The sequence below is a fragment of the Lepidothrix coronata genome, unplaced genomic scaffold (assembly GCF_001604755.1).
Source record: "Lepidothrix coronata isolate B3197 unplaced genomic scaffold, Lepidothrix_coronata-1.0 Scaffold222, whole genome shotgun sequence".
NCBI classification, from domain to species: Eukaryota; Metazoa; Chordata; class Aves; order Passeriformes; family Pipridae; genus Lepidothrix; species Lepidothrix coronata.
In genome coordinates this window covers 542,428-561,353 of record NW_016690402.1, presented here as the reverse complement: position 1 = coordinate 561,353, position 18,926 = coordinate 542,428, and the positions used below count along the sequence as shown (strand labels likewise).

General features: G+C 36.5%; 1 protein-coding gene across 27 annotated transcripts in view; it reads right to left on the bottom strand.

Annotated features, from left to right (window-relative positions):
* The window catches only part of MYT1L (myelin transcription factor 1 like), a 325,160-nt gene that overhangs the window by 66,081 nt on the left and 240,153 nt on the right, over nucleotides 1-18,926 (bottom strand). For 18 of the 27 annotated variants that reach the window (XM_017833840.1, XM_017833828.1, XM_017833842.1 and 15 more), the window contains 5 exons: nucleotides 13,282-14,259; nucleotides 8,716-8,850; nucleotides 6,060-6,150; nucleotides 3,660-3,767; nucleotides 270-481 (listed from right to left, as the gene is read on the bottom strand). In XM_017833840.1, coding sequence (XP_017689329.1) covers nucleotides 270-481; nucleotides 3,660-3,767; nucleotides 6,060-6,150; nucleotides 8,716-8,850; nucleotides 13,282-14,259 — 1,524 coding nt within the window. The remainder of the gene's footprint in view (nucleotides 1-269; nucleotides 482-3,659; nucleotides 3,768-6,059; nucleotides 6,151-8,715; nucleotides 8,851-13,281; nucleotides 14,260-18,926) is intronic. The other 9 variants (XM_017833843.1, XM_017833856.1, XM_017833847.1 and 6 more) reach the window with 4 other exon arrangements.

Below are 18,926 nucleotides of genomic sequence, written 5' to 3'. Positions count from 1 at the left end.
TCTCTATTACTTAGCTTTTATTGCCATCTCAATACATCCCAGGAGCTTAATAGCTGGAGATGTTCTTTTGCCAGTGCAACAATCCTGAAGTAAGCACCGTATAAAACAACACTTTTTCAAAAAGGCCTTTAAAATAACTTACACATGACAGCATTCCTCATAATACTGTATGAACATGAAAACATGTCTTATTTGTATGATGTTTACATATACAACAACATGATCAACTGCAAACTTGTCTCTCATGTATAAGAGTGTGCACCTCCTACCATCATATCCTTTGGGGGATATATCCCTGGATTGCACCTTGGGAGCTATGGCTCTCTTGCCATAGGCATGGTTGTCATAACTGTTATATTCAAACGAAGTCTTAGAGTATTTCTCTAGTTCCTTGGCCAAGTTGGAGCGGGGTGTGGTGGTGGGGACATTGTTTCTGTAGCCATACTGAGGGATCTCCAACTGCTTAACAAAGCACATGGGCCTAGAAATTAAAGATATGTACAGTTTGTTAGATGCAGTTCAGTTTACTATGTCTGTGCATAATTTATAGTTCAGATTAGAAAATCTTAGTTATTTCTTGTACTCAAGAGACAGCAATATATTATTGCATTTCCTTAGTTTGGTTATTTTCAGCAGACAAACAATATATATTTTCTTGAACAAAGCCTAAACAAAATTAATTCCAATATCACTAAATGTATCCTGCAGCTAAATGTATTTTAAAATTCTGTTTTAAAATACTTCAGGGTTTCCCTTTCCCCATGTAATTGCATCACACAGAAAACATTTTTTCTTTTGGGAGGTAAATGAAAGAGGGGCAAGCAGACTGACAGAAGAAGTTTGGACAAATTCCTTTAAATGTCAACAAGAAAAAATAGAACTGGAAGCTCCACTCAATTAATGGGGTTTCCTCTGAATTTCTTTCAACTTTCAACAGAGTTGTATGATGTTTTCCTGTGTGCTTTCAAAAGGAACTAGTCCTGTTTCATCCTTCAATATAAAAATCTATGTTCATCTTGAGAAACACACAGGAGAGTCTCACAAGCTCTGTTGACTCTGAGCTGCTGCCTTGCAGGTCCTGCTCACCCTTAAATGCAAGGTTCTGGTAGGAGCTGCGATTCCTGATACACAGATGCACACCTCAAGGAAGGTCCTGAGAATGAATACAGAATAAAACTGCTTCAGTTTAATATCTCTTTCATTTAGGATGAGGGAGGACAGTCAGGAAAAGCCCTGACTAATGTCATTCAACAGTTGGAGAAACTCATGAAATCTCAGTGAAAGAATGCTGTAGTGAACTCAACTGACACGCTTCTTCTGCATGTGGACACAGAAGTCATCAGCTCTCAAAGCAGTCAAATGAAGGTCAGATCCTGCAAACCCTATCTATATAAGAAAATGTTATATGACTGGGTCATAGGAAGTAACTGCTACACAGTGCTGTGTGTCTACCTACTGCATTTAGCAGGAGGTGAGGATGATAAGCAGCACAGCTGAGGTGCTTCTGTTGGAATCAAGCTTTATATAATCAAGTCTTTTTTATTTTTTTTTTCTTCTTTACTGCATTTATAACAGTCATAGGATCATAAATTCAGATGAGACCAGAAGTATCATCATCCTGACTGACAAAATGAAATGTGATAAATAGTAAGAAATAGGTTTTGAATATTATATCATGTTTTTTGTGAATGAATTAATTTTCATAGAATTTAGTCAGGATATTTATGTAAAGATCACCCAAGAAATCATATTAGTCATACTACTCCCTTTGATTTATGTATGCTCATTCCTTTAGACCCTTCTTCCAAATAAAATACAGTGGGCTTATTTATACAATGAGCTGATATGAATAATAGTTTGATCCTGTCTCAAGTTAATCTACATTTAGCTAAAAGACGTGCAATTCAGATCCTGTACAGTCAATGAAAATCCAAAATTTCAGTGGAACAGAAGTCCTATGACTGTGATTTCTTTTTAAGTAAGAACTTTCAAATGCACGTGGGATGGAAACTGGGATGAAGACAAATATTCAAGAGTAAATCTTAAAACATCTCTGTCTGCCCATCAATTGCCTGCATGCAAATATTATAAATAGCTGCCAAGTTCTTCATCTTAAATACTTCAATGAATTCAAGGTAAAAGGGAAGCAGGAGACAAGATGAAAAGCATTATTTGAGTTGCCTATAAAACCTAAACCACAAGGCAGCTCACAAGCAAAGTTAAGATTGCAGAATAACTTCCTAGGGAGCTTACCAGCAAACAGGATGCTGCTTTTGAGCAGTTGTCTTCTTTCTATGGCAACTAACTTCAGTGGCTTCCCTGTAATGAGCTGTGGTAAAAGCCACTGCATTTTTGATCTGTCTTTTTCCATCAAGTGAGAAACCGTTTTATTCCCTCCAAGAGTATGTTGTTTTTTTTTTTAATTAATGGGATTTGAAGAACCTTTCTCTAAGAAACCTGTCTGGGATGTTGAATGCTGAGTTGTACAAAGCTGAATTAGGGGCAGTTAAGATAAAGCCCACCAAAAACAATCTGAGGAAGGAAAGCAAAGTCAACAGGAATGACGAAAGTCTTCTGTAGAACTGTAATTCTATGGAACCACTGGTTTTTGAAAAGATCATCAAGATCAGATGAACTTTTAAGATAATATTCAAAGAATGATGTTGATAATACAGTAGAAAAATTTCTTTTTAAACAGCCCTATCAGTTTTGAAATCTAGAAGACAGCTAAATACTATGAAATCTATGGGCTAAATGGGAAATTTTGGGAACTAAAGCTGCAGCACTTCCTCCACGCTCTTTGAGGCAGCTGGGAGGGATGTACCTATACTAGCCCACAGTTATTGCAGTATCCATGAAGAAATTCTGCAGCTCTTGGGGCATCATCAGCATAAGGCTGGTAGAATCACGCGGAAGTTTAGTTCCTTTACATGTATCCTTCACACTTCAGCTCCTTAGAAATAATATTTTTTTCTACCCACATATCTCAAAAGAGGAGACAATAACACAAAGCTGGGTACAGCTTTGTGTAAATGCAGAATCACATATGGATGAAGAAAAGGAGTGAAATCATATAAAAATGGTTCAAGGTCCTTCCCATATGAAAATTTAGGACAATTTTTCTCTTTCTGTCCTTCCTGGTAGAGAGTGGGGAACAGAGACAAAGAGCTAAGCCTGACATTATGTTGGAATCTAAGCTATACCTGGCATTTTTCCAAGTGTCCTGCCAAAAGGTGTACTCCCAGTTTGGTAATGCACATAGGGCTTCTGGTTTAATTTAAACTGATATTTACTAGTAAAAGCCTGCTGAAAAAACCAAGACTTACCGGTAAATATTAGTTTATTCCCAAAAGATACCAACTTTTTTCACATTGTTCTTAGACTTTGCACTCCAGCAGTCATCTTTACACCAAACAATGCCTAAGACAAAAATGAGCTTTTCAGCTTTACATGTATTTGCCAAAATAATTACCAACCCTCCCCCATGAAAATTGAGTGGGAAAAATACACTGTGAGAATTGGATCCAGAAGCCCTAATTCTAACTCTTCTTTAAAGGAGATATATATGTATATACAACGTATATAAATATAAATTCTCAGATTAGGTGAATGTGTGATGAATTCTGCATAATAATAAGTATTATAGTGATTTCTAATACCTTAAAACCCGATCTGATGCCTGGTTTGATTTTGACACATCACAGTTCTGATGCTTCTCTTGAGCTTTAGCCAGTTTCTCTGCTGCAGCAATAGGACATCCAGAGAGGCTGCAATTACAGAAAGGAAATTTAATTGTCTTGTCCTGCATAGTTTCACATCATAGCACTGATCCAATTACTCCTTCTCCTCCTTAGCCAGCATCAGGAAGAATCTGAAGGAAAAGGGTTTCCAAAAGCATTTTGATCATGTGTATTTTCTCTAGAATAGACTTCCTTTCTTCTGCTTTCAAATTTGCATGGTAGATCTTACATCTGCTCTTCTGCTCTGACTGTACATGGGTAGATTATTCATCCATGTCAGCCAGTGAACGTACCAGTAGGAGAAGAGGATATAAAATGGAATCTACTGTGCAGCTCTGCTAGCAGACTTGTGACCTTCATGTATTTCCAAATGTTGCCAATGAAATGACTCCTGAAGATGACTAAATGACACCACCATATAGGCCAAATCTTGTGCTGCTTCACAATTCATTCAGTTCCCCTAATGCCAATCTTTTTGCTAGATATATAAGTGAGTGCAAAATTTAGCCCTGGGTCTCTAAATCTACAGTCAACTATATTATACTTGGTGTTTGTTCATGAATTTCAGCCATTGAAGTATGCTTTCTAAGAGTAGATGATGTAACACGAAAAGCACTTCTGCACTGGAAATTCAATTAATTTGCAAATGCTGAACTATTCTTGAAGTGGCAATAATAAGCCTGATTCTTGTGGAAAAGATTTAGAACAGGAAAAAATAAATATATTGATGCCAGCAGATGGTGCTCTTAGTGAAGCCGTAAAACCTTGTGACCTGACAATGGAGGAGGTCCTTTCTTTGCCATAGTCTATTGCATGCTTATGTGACCGCAGCTCTCTGTGCTCTCCATAGGAAAATAAATTAAAATAAAAGGCAAATCAGTGCATTCCCAGATGTTCCCTTCTTTACAGGAAATAAGTGGAAAAAAAAAAAAAAGAAGAAAAAAAGTGAAGTAGAGAAAAATGCCCCAAAAGCTGCAGAAAGAGGTGAGCACAGACTGCAGACTGCTCCCCCCAGCCTGCCTTCACTGCCCTAGTTCTGCAGAAGGGTGAGGGGGCTCTGCGTGTTTTGGAGTCATGCCAGAGGGCAGCTGCGCTTCACTGACACACTCTTCTTCAGACACCTCAAATATTCTAGTAGATATTCAACCAGAAGTGAATGCTGCTTCAAGCAGCAGTAATTCCCATAGAGCCTTCTCAGAGGTTTTTGCTGCATCTACTGGCAGCATCACTGCAGAGAAGAAAGAGGTACCTGAGTTTATTGCAGACAGGCTGGTACCCACAAGAGTCTTCTGGGAGACATGCAGCTAATACGAGGAGCTGTAGTAACCCAGAGCTTGATAAGAGCGAATGTCCAGTACCCGTGTAGTCCCTTGCGCTTTCATGCCGCAATTTACAGTAAAAAAGAATTGGATAACAGGAACCTTGCATAGTTCCTTCTACCCCCTTACCCACATTTCCTGGATTTTTTTACATCGTAAAGAAATAGGCAAGATTTTATTATTGTTCTGTGAGAAAATTATTCCATGAGAAGAATTATAGTAACATTTTGATAATTGCCTAATTTGTTTGACAAAATTTAATAGGCACAAGCATCCTTTCACTAAGAATATAATACTAATCTTAGGAAACTATAGGAAAGTTGGGTTTTTTCCTTGATCTCTTTTTTTTGGCTAGAATACTTACTTCTAATAATTCTGGTTTCTCATTACATTTGCCTGGTGTTTCGTAAACAGATAAAATTCTCAATCAGTTTTATCTGACTAAGGACTTTAGGGTTGAGACTGTGGTCAGTAAGAAAGCTAACACTTGTATGTGTACTTAAAATGCCTTTTCTCATATATTACAAAAAAAACCATTTTAGAATTAGAGTGGATTTTTTCATGCACTGTAAAATAATCCCTGAAGAGAGTGAAGCGTGAGAATAAGAACTATGCCCTACTCCTGATGACATTGACAGACTCTTCCTTCTTCCTGCAACACACCCAGGAGGAGCCATACCATTTGTTTTGTACCACTGCTGTTCAGCAAATATCAAAACAAAAAGAAAAAAAAAATCCACTCAAAAATCTAAGGATGCCTATAATGTCTTCTGTGGATCAATTCACCCATACTATAGCAAATGCACACTCGTCCTTCTCAGAAAATACATGAATAAATGTTACTCTTTAAAATGGATAAAGCACACGAAGCACCATCTGTCAATCTTCAGAACAAAACAACGACACACACACTCACTCCCCCCGCCAATGGACTGCTAGAAGGGCTGCAGTTCGGAGGCACTGTTGCCTCTACATTGGTGTCCAGCGATGGCATCCTTACCTTCGGTGGGAATTCCTGTTGCTATTTACGTGGCCCCGGCCTGTGCAGCCTGGTGTAGGACACTTAAGAACATTTTCATGCATGGCAAGAACTTGACAAGGAGAGTAAGAGAAAACAGCAGAGTATGAAAACAAGAAAAAAAAATCAAATCCCAGTATATATGAAACCATTTTAAAACAAAGCAGGATTCATTAACAACCAGCATTCCTCAAAATACACGTGACACACATAGCCAATAAAGCCTGATGAGGGAAGTAAGTATTGTGACCCTATGCTTATTAACACAGGGCAACAGTGAAACTTATGGAAGTTACAGAACCTATAAACAAACACATCTCTGGTGCAGCAGTGAAGCAGAAGACACCCAACATCTTCTTTGAACAAAACTACTGAGCAAAGATCAACTCAACAGTAAAGGGTGAGCTAGCAACTGTACAATACAAAATTAAAGACTAGAAAAATTCTTTCAGGAAATGTATGTGTTCATAATACATAGCTTTATAAACACAGTATCAAACTCAAGAGCTGAAAATCTGCTCTCAAGTTATACTGCTAGAACACTGAATTATTTGAAACACACCTCAGTACAACCCTGAACAGAATTTAACCCTAACTATAAGGCAGCCCAATTGAGCTGGGGGCCAGTTCTGCCCACTTCCACATAGATATATCGCTCATATCTATATGATGAGCAGAATGGTTCCTTTACTTTTTTGCTTGTATTTTCTACAAATGTGAAAATTGTAATGGGTAGATTTTTTTTTTTTTTAATACTAAGAACCAAAAAATAAGCACTTAAAAATTGAGGGATGGCAGAAAAAAAATGTGAAAAAGAAATAAGTGGTACAAGCTTAAGCAAGTAAACCGATTTACATCTGCATCCACTGCAAGCTGGATGGAAAACTTACTCCAAGTCTCCTCAGAGCAGTCTCCTCCAAGACTTACTCCAAGTCTCCTCCTCTAAATCATAAAGCTCATGCTATGAAGTGCCAAATTATCAAGAACTTTTTGGGAACACTGAAGAGTTTTTTATGACATGAGACATATCTGAATTCATGTCTTGAAGCTGGATGACAGTACATCACTCGATGGAAAAAGGCCATCCAGCCCTTGCAAAGTTCTCGTTTTCTCACACAAGAAGTTAGTCTGGAAGCCTGTATTTAGTTCTCACTCGAAAAAAAATCTAATAAAAACAGTAGACACTTTGACTGAGTTAAGAACTGAATAAAAGCTGTTCAGAGAGTTGAGAATTAAACCATATCTACTCAATAAAAGATAACCATCATCATCATCATCATCATCACCCCAGCATTAGTGTCCTAAAATGTGTAATAGATTCAAAAGCTTTACTCTGAAATTTCTACCATTCAAAGCTGTTCTTGAAACATGCTTCACAAGGCCAACATCACAGGAAAAAAAAAGATGAGCTCACCTTTTTCATTTTAGTAGGTACAAGAGCATGCAAACAGTTTAAAGCTATATTCTTCTTTGATTTACAAAGTCTTCTAAAGAGTTTTCTATTTACCATTTGTAAAACTGATAGAACTTTGAGCAACCAAATAAATATTTGTGTTTCAGAAAATTATGGGGTCTTGGAAAGCAGATAAATTACTCTATTTGTTATACTGTATTCAGAGACCAACCAAACTACAGCAGAGTTTCCTAAAGCACTTCCTCATCCCTTTACTTCTGGAAGAAGTCACTGTACCATGAAAGAGGAGACTTGCTACATCTGCCACTCTTGCAGTCCTAATCTACCTCTGGTTTCCTGTCCATCAGAATCTACTCTACTTTGGAAACTGGGGACCATTTTAGTCCTGACTGTCTTTATAACATTTCCTTAAGGCTGTTGGAAATTCACTGAGGTTAAGACTATAAGTGCTGATGGACAGTGAGGATTCTAGGTCCATATGTTTCAATGGAATAACTCCATTTTAAAACTGGTGTGAAAGAGAACTGATCTTAGCTAGACACTTTCCTGATGTGAAAGCATAGAGTAATTAGCTTCAACAATTGCTGATTGCTGATTCCACCAGCCAAGGAGGTGATTTCCAGAAACAGAGCCCTCTGCCTTCAGGATAATGTCCCTGAGCTCATATGGGTGAATACCCTATGCAAAGAATTTTCTGCCGTGGCAGGAAGCTCCACCCATGTGAATGACAGGGGATGTTTGCTCAAAATCCTGAGTTCTGTAACTAAGTAAACAGCCAAATTACTATTTTTTATATGCGGTAGTTTAATATAAATTATGTTTCAGACACAACAGTAACAAAGGAAAGGGGTTGCAAGTTTTCCAGGAACAATTATTCCTGCACAAGACAATAAGGACAGTTGATGTGACATTAGCACGCAGAAGTAAAAGCAGTGCACATCTTTGGGAAACCTTTTTCTCTGTTGACTGAATACGTCGATTTAAAAATAACCTAGAATTCTTAAAATCAAAGAATACAGCTTTAAAAGTTGTTCTTTTAGTGTAAAGTTAGTAGAGAATGGAAATGATGGAATAAAGAAAAAAGTATAACACAGAACAGTTGACTAAGTTGAGACAAACCATATTGAAAAATGAAATTAATTTTTTAAATAAAAGGTTTAAAAAGCATGCTAGAAAAGTTTTTGTAGCTTTATCCCCACTTTCCATGAAAGAATGTGAACTTACTTTCTGGAGGGACCCTATCTTTGTGTGGGCATCCTGACAAACTGCGGTGATGGGGGTAAAGCCCCGTTACATGGCCAGTTCCATCACACCCAGGGGTAGGACATTTGCTCTCTTTCTTTTCTGTTCTTGAGGGATCTATAATTTACAACAAATGTGTCAAGTGAATGAGGCTTTTCACATTTCTGTAAGAAGGTTCATTTAATCACGTCATTTACTCGTTGGTAAATGTTATAATGAAAACTACAAGGAAAAAAACCCCTCTACTTCTTATCACAGTTCTGTCACTTTTAACCTGTTATCTTCTTTTCAGACTTCAGGCTCCTATGATCACAGCAATATCCATTCACAGTGATTGAAAAATGACCTTTTTATAGTAAAGCCATACCATGTCAATCAATGTTCTGCTGGCAAGCATTAGCTCAAGGGTGTAAGGTCATTTGGAAACTGTTTAGTTGGAGTTTCCCTTCTTTACATTCTTATTTGCCTCATGTATTAAGGTCTGCAAATGTACTGTCATAGCAGTTCAATGTCGTGAGAGTAGCAAACCCAACTCTTCAGCATAACAATTCCACGATTCAGCACACATAAATCCCTTTTCCAAGGCTCAATGAGGAAACAATTCTTGTTTTCTTTAATTTCCTCATGAAGTGGTAAAATTAGGTAAAATTTCCTTTTTCTTCAATAAATTATGGTGGAGTAAACATTGAAGACAGAATTACTGGAAGTATCATTTGCTGTGTAATCTGGGCTATTACAAACATTCAAATGCGACATCTGAATATTCATATGCTAAAAAGGTTAATGATCTTTTAGAATGTTGTTGGATCTTCTGACTACAAATCAATGAAAAGTTTAACTAGACATTTTTTCAACAAAATAAAGTTTTCTGCCAATAATGTAGTGGAATGCTGGTGAGATTAATCCTGAACTAGAATGTTCTCGAATAACTTCATCGGTTTATCTCCTTTAACAGAACATTTGTAAAATAACAACCCTACCCTTGCAGCCAACCACGATACAAATTACATGTTATCTTCTTGACCACAGTTGCCACATTTTGGAGATGATTGCTGATTTTCACATTAGTATTAAAGGAATAAAATTCAGGATCCTCAAACTGCTACTATTCTGGCTTAAGATCAACCAACATCATTTTTAGTCCACCCTTCCTTTCAATACCCAATGTAAGCTGTCCTCATTTAATTATTTTATGTTGCTCTTTTCTGTTTCAGTATTTATGCTTTCATCTCCAAAAAATAAGATTTTGCTACTTGTTATCCAGTAAGCCTTTCTTATGTTAAATTCCATCCCAGCTTCAACAAACAGAACCCTCAGTATCATCAGTGGGAATTTCAGTACTTGCAGAACATCACATACAACCCATTCTTTTCATCATGAATCAATACAATCCAGAGTTCTCATTCTGTTGTGGACTTATCTTTCCCTGATTTCCCTCTGGTAGCTTTTATACATACTTTTACTTTTCATCTTCTTCCAAAACACCTTCATTTTAGAGAAATTCTTTAGCTCATTGTAATGACCCTTCATGTCTTAAATCCATTCTTAAATTTTAATGTGATACTTAAATCTTGTCTTTTGCAAAGGGAATCCCTAATTATCAAAATTTTATTTCACTTAACTAGCATGTTGACTGTAGAACACACTTCTTAGTTTCATGCTTTTTAATGACAAATGCACATCTCTCTCCAATGTGCTATACAATTATCACAACACTTCTGGAAACACCATAATCTTATACCTCAGGAAACTGAAGCAAAGAAATTGAGAAGTTACACCCAAGGCCACAGAAGGAGCAAATGTCAGAGAAGGGATTTGAATTCCTGCCAGATAGGCCTGTGCTGAGACCACTAGAACAGCAAGCCCACAGCTACATACATACACAACTCTAAGCAACTCATCAAGTCAAGTACTTTGGGATGTGTAAAAGTATTAGATAAGTGAACAGGTAATGTAAATGAAATATAAATTATGTAAATATAACAATATTCAAGGACTGCAAAAATGTAGATGATTAATAGACCATAATGGCTTTTTAGAGACTTTAGACTAGAGAAACTTTAGCTACTCCACATTGTCAGAACCAACGAAGGTATTGTAATTTAGAGCAGCTGAGGATCTGGACACTTACATCCTACAGTGTGAAGCAAATGCTCCTCTGTATTCAAGTCTACGCTATAAAGTTATAGCATATATCAGATCCTTAAGAGCCTTTATGGTCTAATGAGTCAGAAAAGATGCTGTATACTACTCTTAATGATTTCAAAACTTGCATAAAATTGCACTTGCACAATTTCCCATTGCTTTTAATGGAAGACATTTGAGTAAACTTTTCACAACTTTATACAAAACACTGGATACTGTTTTGTAAATCCTCTTCTGCTATTTGGGAGAAATATTGCAGTTATTTAACTCTGTAACCTTTCCTCACTCCTTGCCACAATGGAAGTATTCCCTGAGTGAAGGTTGCCAGAGGACTTTAAAAGGTTTTAAAATTCATAAATTTCAGAAGAAAGCCTGTTTAGAAAGCTTTAAATGGCAGGGGGGAAATGGTTAGTGGTCCCTTAACAGTTGTTTCAGTGATCTTTGAAAGCAGAACTCCAGAAACCAAGAGGTAGTTCTCACTGCAAACTTGTGTACCCAAAAAGTTTCCACTTAACCATATCATACATCTCTGTAGGTATTTCTTCCAGGAGTATTCGGAAGATAATGTGTGAGTGGAGAACAAAGCAATTGTCTTACTTAAAGCTTCCTCTCTCAATAACTACCAGAATGTTTCCTTGCTTTTTTCAAGTAAGGGAATATTTTTTTTTCTTCCTCTATTAAAAAGGTGAAGAATGATCCACTTCACAAAGTTTTTTTGTCCAGACTCCTACAGTATTTAGTCCCTGGCTGAGGTTTGGACCTGTTATCAATTCAGCCTGCAGCTCCCAAGGAATAAGATGGTTCAAAGAAGCTCTAGAATTTACTAAAATAGGAAGTCCATACACTTTTTTTAATGTCAGAAAGTATATAGACTTTTTGGAGAGAGCAGGTCTTTATGCATACATGTTTTCAGTCATATATAGACTGGAAGGGCTGGACACTACCAGTTAAAAAGGTCTTCAAAAATTAATATTGGTTTGCCACATTTTCTGTGGTTTTATTAGAAACATATACTCAAAGGGAAATACATCTATAAAAGGTCATATGTGAACAACGTTTAGTACAACATCCACATGGCTATGCAGTAATACACTAGCTAAATAAAGTTGCCTTCCCCAAATAACCAAAGTTACTACAGCATACACTGGATCATATATTTGTGGTTAGAACAAAAAAATAGTTCACTCAAATACATTGCAGCAGTGTTTGACATCAGAAATCTACATGCTTTTCTAAATGACTGATCATTACTGTTCTTTAAGGCTTTTAAAAAATGATCAAAACCTTTCTTGGATCAAGATGTTGTCTGCCTACATGAATGTCACAAGCAGATCACTTTTTCAAAAACAGGGATTTATAAAAAGGAGAAAAATGCCCACCACCTCAATTATAGAAAAGAAATCAAATATTTTTACAACAAATATAAGATGAACCCAGTCCCTGCTTAGCATCTCCCAAGAAATACCACGTCCTTAACTTCCACTAAAGTCAATGGGAATCAGGGTGTTCAATGAATCTCAGGAGGTATTGAACACTTAATACAACACAGCCCTACGTGTACAGATGTAGACACGTTAAAGAGAGGTGTCATAATATAAATACATCATCACCATGATAATCCTGCAAATTAAAATGCATTCTAAAGGTAACCTTTAGTCTGTTCTTTTTTCCTTTTTTTTTTTCTTTTTGTATTGAATTATGGTCAAGGCAGCACCTTAACTGTTTCCACAATGGAATGAAACCAGTGAAGTGGAATGCACATAAGAAAGAAATTGCTATTGATCTCAGCCCAGGCCACACCATGCCTTGCATAGCAAATGGTTTCCATTACCTTACTATCTTAAGATAATTAATGTGCAGTCACTGCCCCTATCTTATGTTATCGGTCATTTTGATACTGTTCAATTTCTATCAGGCAATTCTACATTTTAGATGGGAGAGGCTTCATCAATAACTGTCATTTGATGATAATTTTATAAGTCATGATGCCACCTACCCAATCCAATCTGTAATATATGCATTTCATAGCTGATTGACTACCTGCTACATAACCCCTCTCTCCAACACAATTCCCTTGTTTTTTAATTATTACTATAAAATATATTAAAAACTTGAGAAAAATCTTTGCCTCTTTCAACATGATCTCTTATTTGGTTTGTTTCCCTGAGAAGTTACTTTTTTAATTTAGCCACTGATATACTGTACATATTTCTAGCACTGCAGAATGCATACTTTCATTTTATAATCATAGCATGATGTTATTTTACAAACATGTCATACTATAATTTTAATAAAGTTCCCATTATGTGGAATAATTAATTTCATTTCAGAAATCTATGCAAAAACTTAACATGTTAGCTTACACTTTCTCATGACATAACATACGGTATATAGAAATATTACCTTTACCATAATATGGCTTTTTGACATGGCCGTCACTGGGTTTAGGCTTCCTGTCATCTCCAGAAAGGTGTCTTGGAGACTGTTCCTCATATGATCTCATATTATCCCTCCTTCCAGCTTCCACTGCCATTTTTTCTCTCATGGCTTTTGCTCTCTCAGTTTCCAAAGCAATTGCTTTCTCAAGCAGGGTTAAGTTACCTTTTGTCATATCAAACACTTCTTCAGACCTATCTGAAGTAATAGAGGTGGTATCATCGTCTCTTTCATGACAACCATCCTCCTTGGCACAGCTAGAAAAAGTCCTAGATCTGGGGCTCAACTGTTCTTCAAGCCTCATTAGGTTCATCATATCAGAGTAATTCCGGTCTGGTGTTCTTCCTTGGAAGTCATCTTCTTGCCTGACATGCTGACGAGTGTTCATGTTTTGCTGTTGATTTCTTTCCTGTGGGTTTGTCTCACTGAGTTTCCTAGCCAGATCAAAACACTGGTTCCTTAAGCACTCCAAACTGCTGAGACACACCTCTTCGTCACTCTCCTCCACTATTTTTTCTGTAAGTCCATTGTTCACAGGCTTCCCTAGCATTACAAAGTTCATATTCCTATTATCTTGCTGTGAAGTATTGTCTGCATAATTTCTGTCATTAATGTTTTCTGAGAGCACTACACCATGTCCTTGTGCTAACAATTTAAGGGAGTCCACTGTTTCCCTAACAACATCACTGTCTAAATCTAAACTCAGCTCACTTTTCCGACCGATATTTTCATTTTTGTCACTATCATCTTCCAGACTATTAGATGTATTGCTGTTCATTTCTGATTCTGTCCTGGCTCTGTATGCTGCATCCTCTGCAATTTTGCCAAGATTTAACAAAGACTTGGCCACCAGTTCATCGTAATTATCATACTCATCATTATTGTTATCGTCTTTTTCTGTGTCTTGCATTATTCGAGTATTGTGACAATTCATTTGATGGTCTTCTGCATAAAAAATAGAAACAAAGAAAGAAACAAAGAAAGAAAGAAAAAGGAAAAGAAAAGAAAAAAGTGGCTACAATTGGAACTGTTGTTGCAAACGCACGGACAGAAAACAAACTGCATGTCAAATATTGTTAATCAAACAGCAATTCTATAACACTATGGCTGGCCCATTTGAACTGAATTTCTCTATAGTCCATAAGGCTATTTTTGTTTATTTTCTATTCACATGAATTTCTTTCACAGAACCGATAAGAAATAAGCAATCAAAATGCTAATTACTACTACTGCTAAATATTATGGCATAAATACTTATGTTTCTCCTTTGCTTTTATATTTACAGTTTTATGGGGCTTATTACAATCACATTATTCATATGACATAATCGCCTATGTTTTCAACTTTTCTCACTCCTGTATTTCCTATAAATATGGTAGATGGTAAAGGAGTGAGTACTACTGGATTTATTCTCTTACTGATGAACACCATTCACCAAAAGAGAAAGAAACACATCAAGCAGGGAAATGTACCTTTTTTAGCACCATACACACCATTAATGCTAGATGACCAGTAACTACACACAAAGATTAAAATGGCATTTTACTTGGTGGATCATCAGTAGAAATCAAAATCTTTCAGTTCAACTGTGAAGAAGTAAGAATTTTAAAAGAGCTGTTACATGAAAGGAAGATAGAAGCAATTATATGCACAATATAATTTGAAGTAAATATGCTAGCCCAAATTATATGGCCATAATATATGTATGATAGGGCTGTTATCTACTATCCTGTAGTACTGTAAAAAAATGGTGCAGAGTTACCACATTTTACTCAGCTTTGTTTTAGTAACTGTTGAATAACAGGGGGATAGCTTAATAAGATGGAGCCAACGTAAAGCCCTTAGGGTGAGATTCATCTCACCTAACTTTAGACATGAGCAAGACAGGCATCTATATCTGAGTAAGCTATTTCACGTTCCCGTCCTTAGTCAGTAAGAGAAGCAGACACTTTAAGGACAGGCCCACCTGATCTGGTTAAGATTATCTTCTTGAGAATAAAACTAATAACCACTAAAAGTGCCTGCTTCTCTTCATTGACAACAAAGGGACTCAGACTAGATGTCTACCTTAAAGATATCCAGATTCGGTCAGATGAATATCATCCAGAGAGCATTTTCTGGTATCTCATGTTCACTCAGAAGTTATGTCATTCTTAGACCCATTCTTAAAACAAATATACATGCATGGTTACTTACTAATGAACGTCCCATAAGTTATACTTTGATAATCGGCTACCCAAGCAATATTTTAACATTTTGCATCACAACTGGAAAAGAAAGATCCTAAATCTGCCATTACAGTGACATGCTAGGCCAGTTTTTCAGCTGGTGCAAACTGAAAGAAATCATCAGAGCTGGGACAATTAACACCTGCTCAGGAGCTAGTCCATCAACTTCTGATAGCTTCTTTTCAGCTTAGATGTATTTTCAACACTGGTACACCTAAACATGTAGCATTTTCTAAAGTGTGACTCTTATGTTTCAGGTTAAACAAACTAAGGTGGGAAATTTCAGGTAGTAGGTGGCTTGTACACTAACATTTTGATAATAGGAAATAATGTTTGATAAAAATAATTATAAGCCAGTGGACAAGATGATAAATCAGAGTTTTAAATACAAAGCTCAACAGCACAATAATTAATATTTCAGCCACAAGATAGTATTCCTTCTACACAGTGGTTAGGGATCCTGGGATGATAGTAGGCTGTAGTTAAGCAGCAGAACTGGTTGATGACTAGGCTATGTCTAGAGAAAAAAATATTCGAATGGTAAAATATTATACCATATCTATTATCTACTTGAATACAGAGGAAAAATAATTAATAGGGAAGATTGTACGGCAATTTTTACATTACAAGATATTCCAAGTCAATAGTGGGTTACCTATTTATCATAAAAGGTGGTCTTATTTTCTTTTCTGTGTTTCTCAAGATCATAATAATTCACATTTATGTTTCAGTACCACAAAAATTAAGTATAACGGAGTATCAGATTTTCAGTGTAAAAGTAAGGATTGCTCTTTACACTTCCTATTTGAAAAATGACCATTTTGAATAACTGCACAGAAGGTAGCAATGAAGGACTACTGGATAATTAATTTGTGCTTTTTGTAAAGCAAAAGTTTTAACACACTAATAATAATTTCTAAAGTGAAATGTACAGACAAATCCCACATTAATTTAAATAATAAGGATAAAACCTGATGCCAAGAAGATAATTCAGTAGAAACTGCTTTTGTGGGGTGTTTCTTGTAACTACACCTGATGGGCGGTCAGGAGTAGCAAAAGAAACACCAAAGTAATCAAAGAAGCAGCCAACTATAGCTCCAAAATTGCCAGTGCCTTCAAATTTAGGACAAGATATCTACAAACACTGGTGAAATCAGTCCAAATCTAGCTCTAACATAATGCTGAATACAGAGTAGAAAAAAACCATATTTGCTCAAGTCATCCTGAGAACTGCTTAGGTATGTAGTGACTATTCCAGGCCAGCTTTTGAATTGTGCAAAGTTTCAGGGATTTTTTCTTTTAAAAGGGAGTTTATGTTTGGTTTTACATGAATAGAGTCACATAAATGATCACCAATGGGAGGAATATGTTATACTTTGCCTCCACAAATGAAAAGTCAAAATATGAATCATGTACTGTATGAGAGAAGACATCTAAATTCCTTTTGAGTAGGGAAGCTGAGTGAAAGCTGTAACTATAGTATTTTTTATTCCAGTGTTTGGTTGTATCCTTTTCAGTAAGTGGCAGAGGAGAAGAAAGTGTAAAGCATTAATCCCAGATGAGAGAGGTGGGAAAACAAAATATTTAAATTGAGTTTCATTTCTTTTTTAATTTTTGGCCTTTTCTTGCATCCCTTCTCTTTAACAACTATTTTGCTCATGTTTCTTATCTCCATGCAACAGTTAATTTCAATGAAAAGGATACTTATGCATGCCATATCATCTCAATAAACAGTTGGATTCTGAGCTTGCTCTGGTGAGGCACTTGCATCACCTGTTTATTAAAATGAAATTTTAAATACTCAGTCAGTTTGTGTATTAGTTAAGGGTCTCCTGGAAAGTACGTTAGATCAGCAGCTCTATGTGAGCCTATGTGCCTTTTCTTTGATTCAGCTCTGTAAAATCTAATCTCTCTTTCATTTCACATTTCTGTGATTCCTAAGATTTAACCTTTAATTCAGTAACTACTTTTACACTGTGCTGTTTAATGGCTGTCTGTTAAATGATTGCAAAACGCATAGAACTAGAACACTTACTCCACCCCTTGCATAAATTTCGGAACCGGTGACACAAACTGAAGTTTTTTATTTGGTGAAGAGGCTGAGTTGTCTCACAAAGACACAAGTTAGCCAGTTTAGGTGAAGAACACACAAAGCTGATATATCCTTTTTCTGTTAGCTTTAGGGTTGCATGGACACAGAATACACAACACAGTTTAAAAAGAATATCAGATTATTTTAGCACTCATCCACACAGTACCATGATAATTTAGATATTCTTTTTAATTTGCTCTTTTTAACTCCCAGTGGATACAACAAATGACAGGAGGAAATTATAGTGAAGAATAGTGTAGAATAGCTACAAAGAGCTGGAAGCCTTTAGCCATCTCAACAGAAGTGTACTTGTATTGCACTAAAAAAAGTGAATAAATTGATTTCTTTTTGCACCTTTCATCCAAGGATCTCAAAGCACTTTACAAACATTATTTTAAAAAGCCTCACAACACCCCTGTGAGGTAGGTATTTTAAACCCATTTTACAAATGGGAAATTGAAACACAGAGTTGAGTGACTCTTTCCATGTCATACTAGGTGTCACTGGAGAATAGGGACTATAGCCTCTACATCCTTGATTGTTTCCTCCTTTTGTTCCTATCACATCCATATTTAACCCATTTTTTGGCAGAAGAAATGACTTGCTGGTTTAGTGTAGGGACTCATGCAAAACAGCACTTCCCTTTTGAAAAGGAAAATACATAGCATTTAGACTGAGAGATTCTGCAGAGAGAGGCAATGATACTTCAGTAATAGCAGCTACATTCCTACCAAAGGACAAAGACTTCAAAACAAGACTTTCCAGATCTGTTGTTTATGTATTAAATTACTCACTTTCTCTCAAGCACAGGAAAACACGATGGCTAAGAAGCTGAACCTATATGTGGTCACACAGGCTTCCTGCCCAGATGGATGGTTTCATTATCCAGGCAGCGTTGCCTCCTTTAAAACACCTCACTGCTCTTGCCACTGCTACTTGTCAATTCCTAAGTGCTCAGCATACTATACTACTGCACCACCATTTTCCTCCCTTTGAGCTGTAATGTGAGGTGCATGCACACATCTCCACATTACAATCTGTGATAACTGGTCTATGAGAAATATTTAGCATGACAACATTGGCACAAATGAATCCCAAATCTTAGAAAGTCACAGCATCGTATGGGATGGGGGGTTGTATGTACATTGTCTTCTCCTCTGGGAAAATCTATCATGAGTAAGGAAACTCAAGAGATGGAAAACTCAGTGAGCTCTCAACTTCTTCACTCCACACAGAAGAAATAGAGCACTTGTGTAACCTTCCGAGGACCTAAGCAAGGTCTCCTAAAGTCT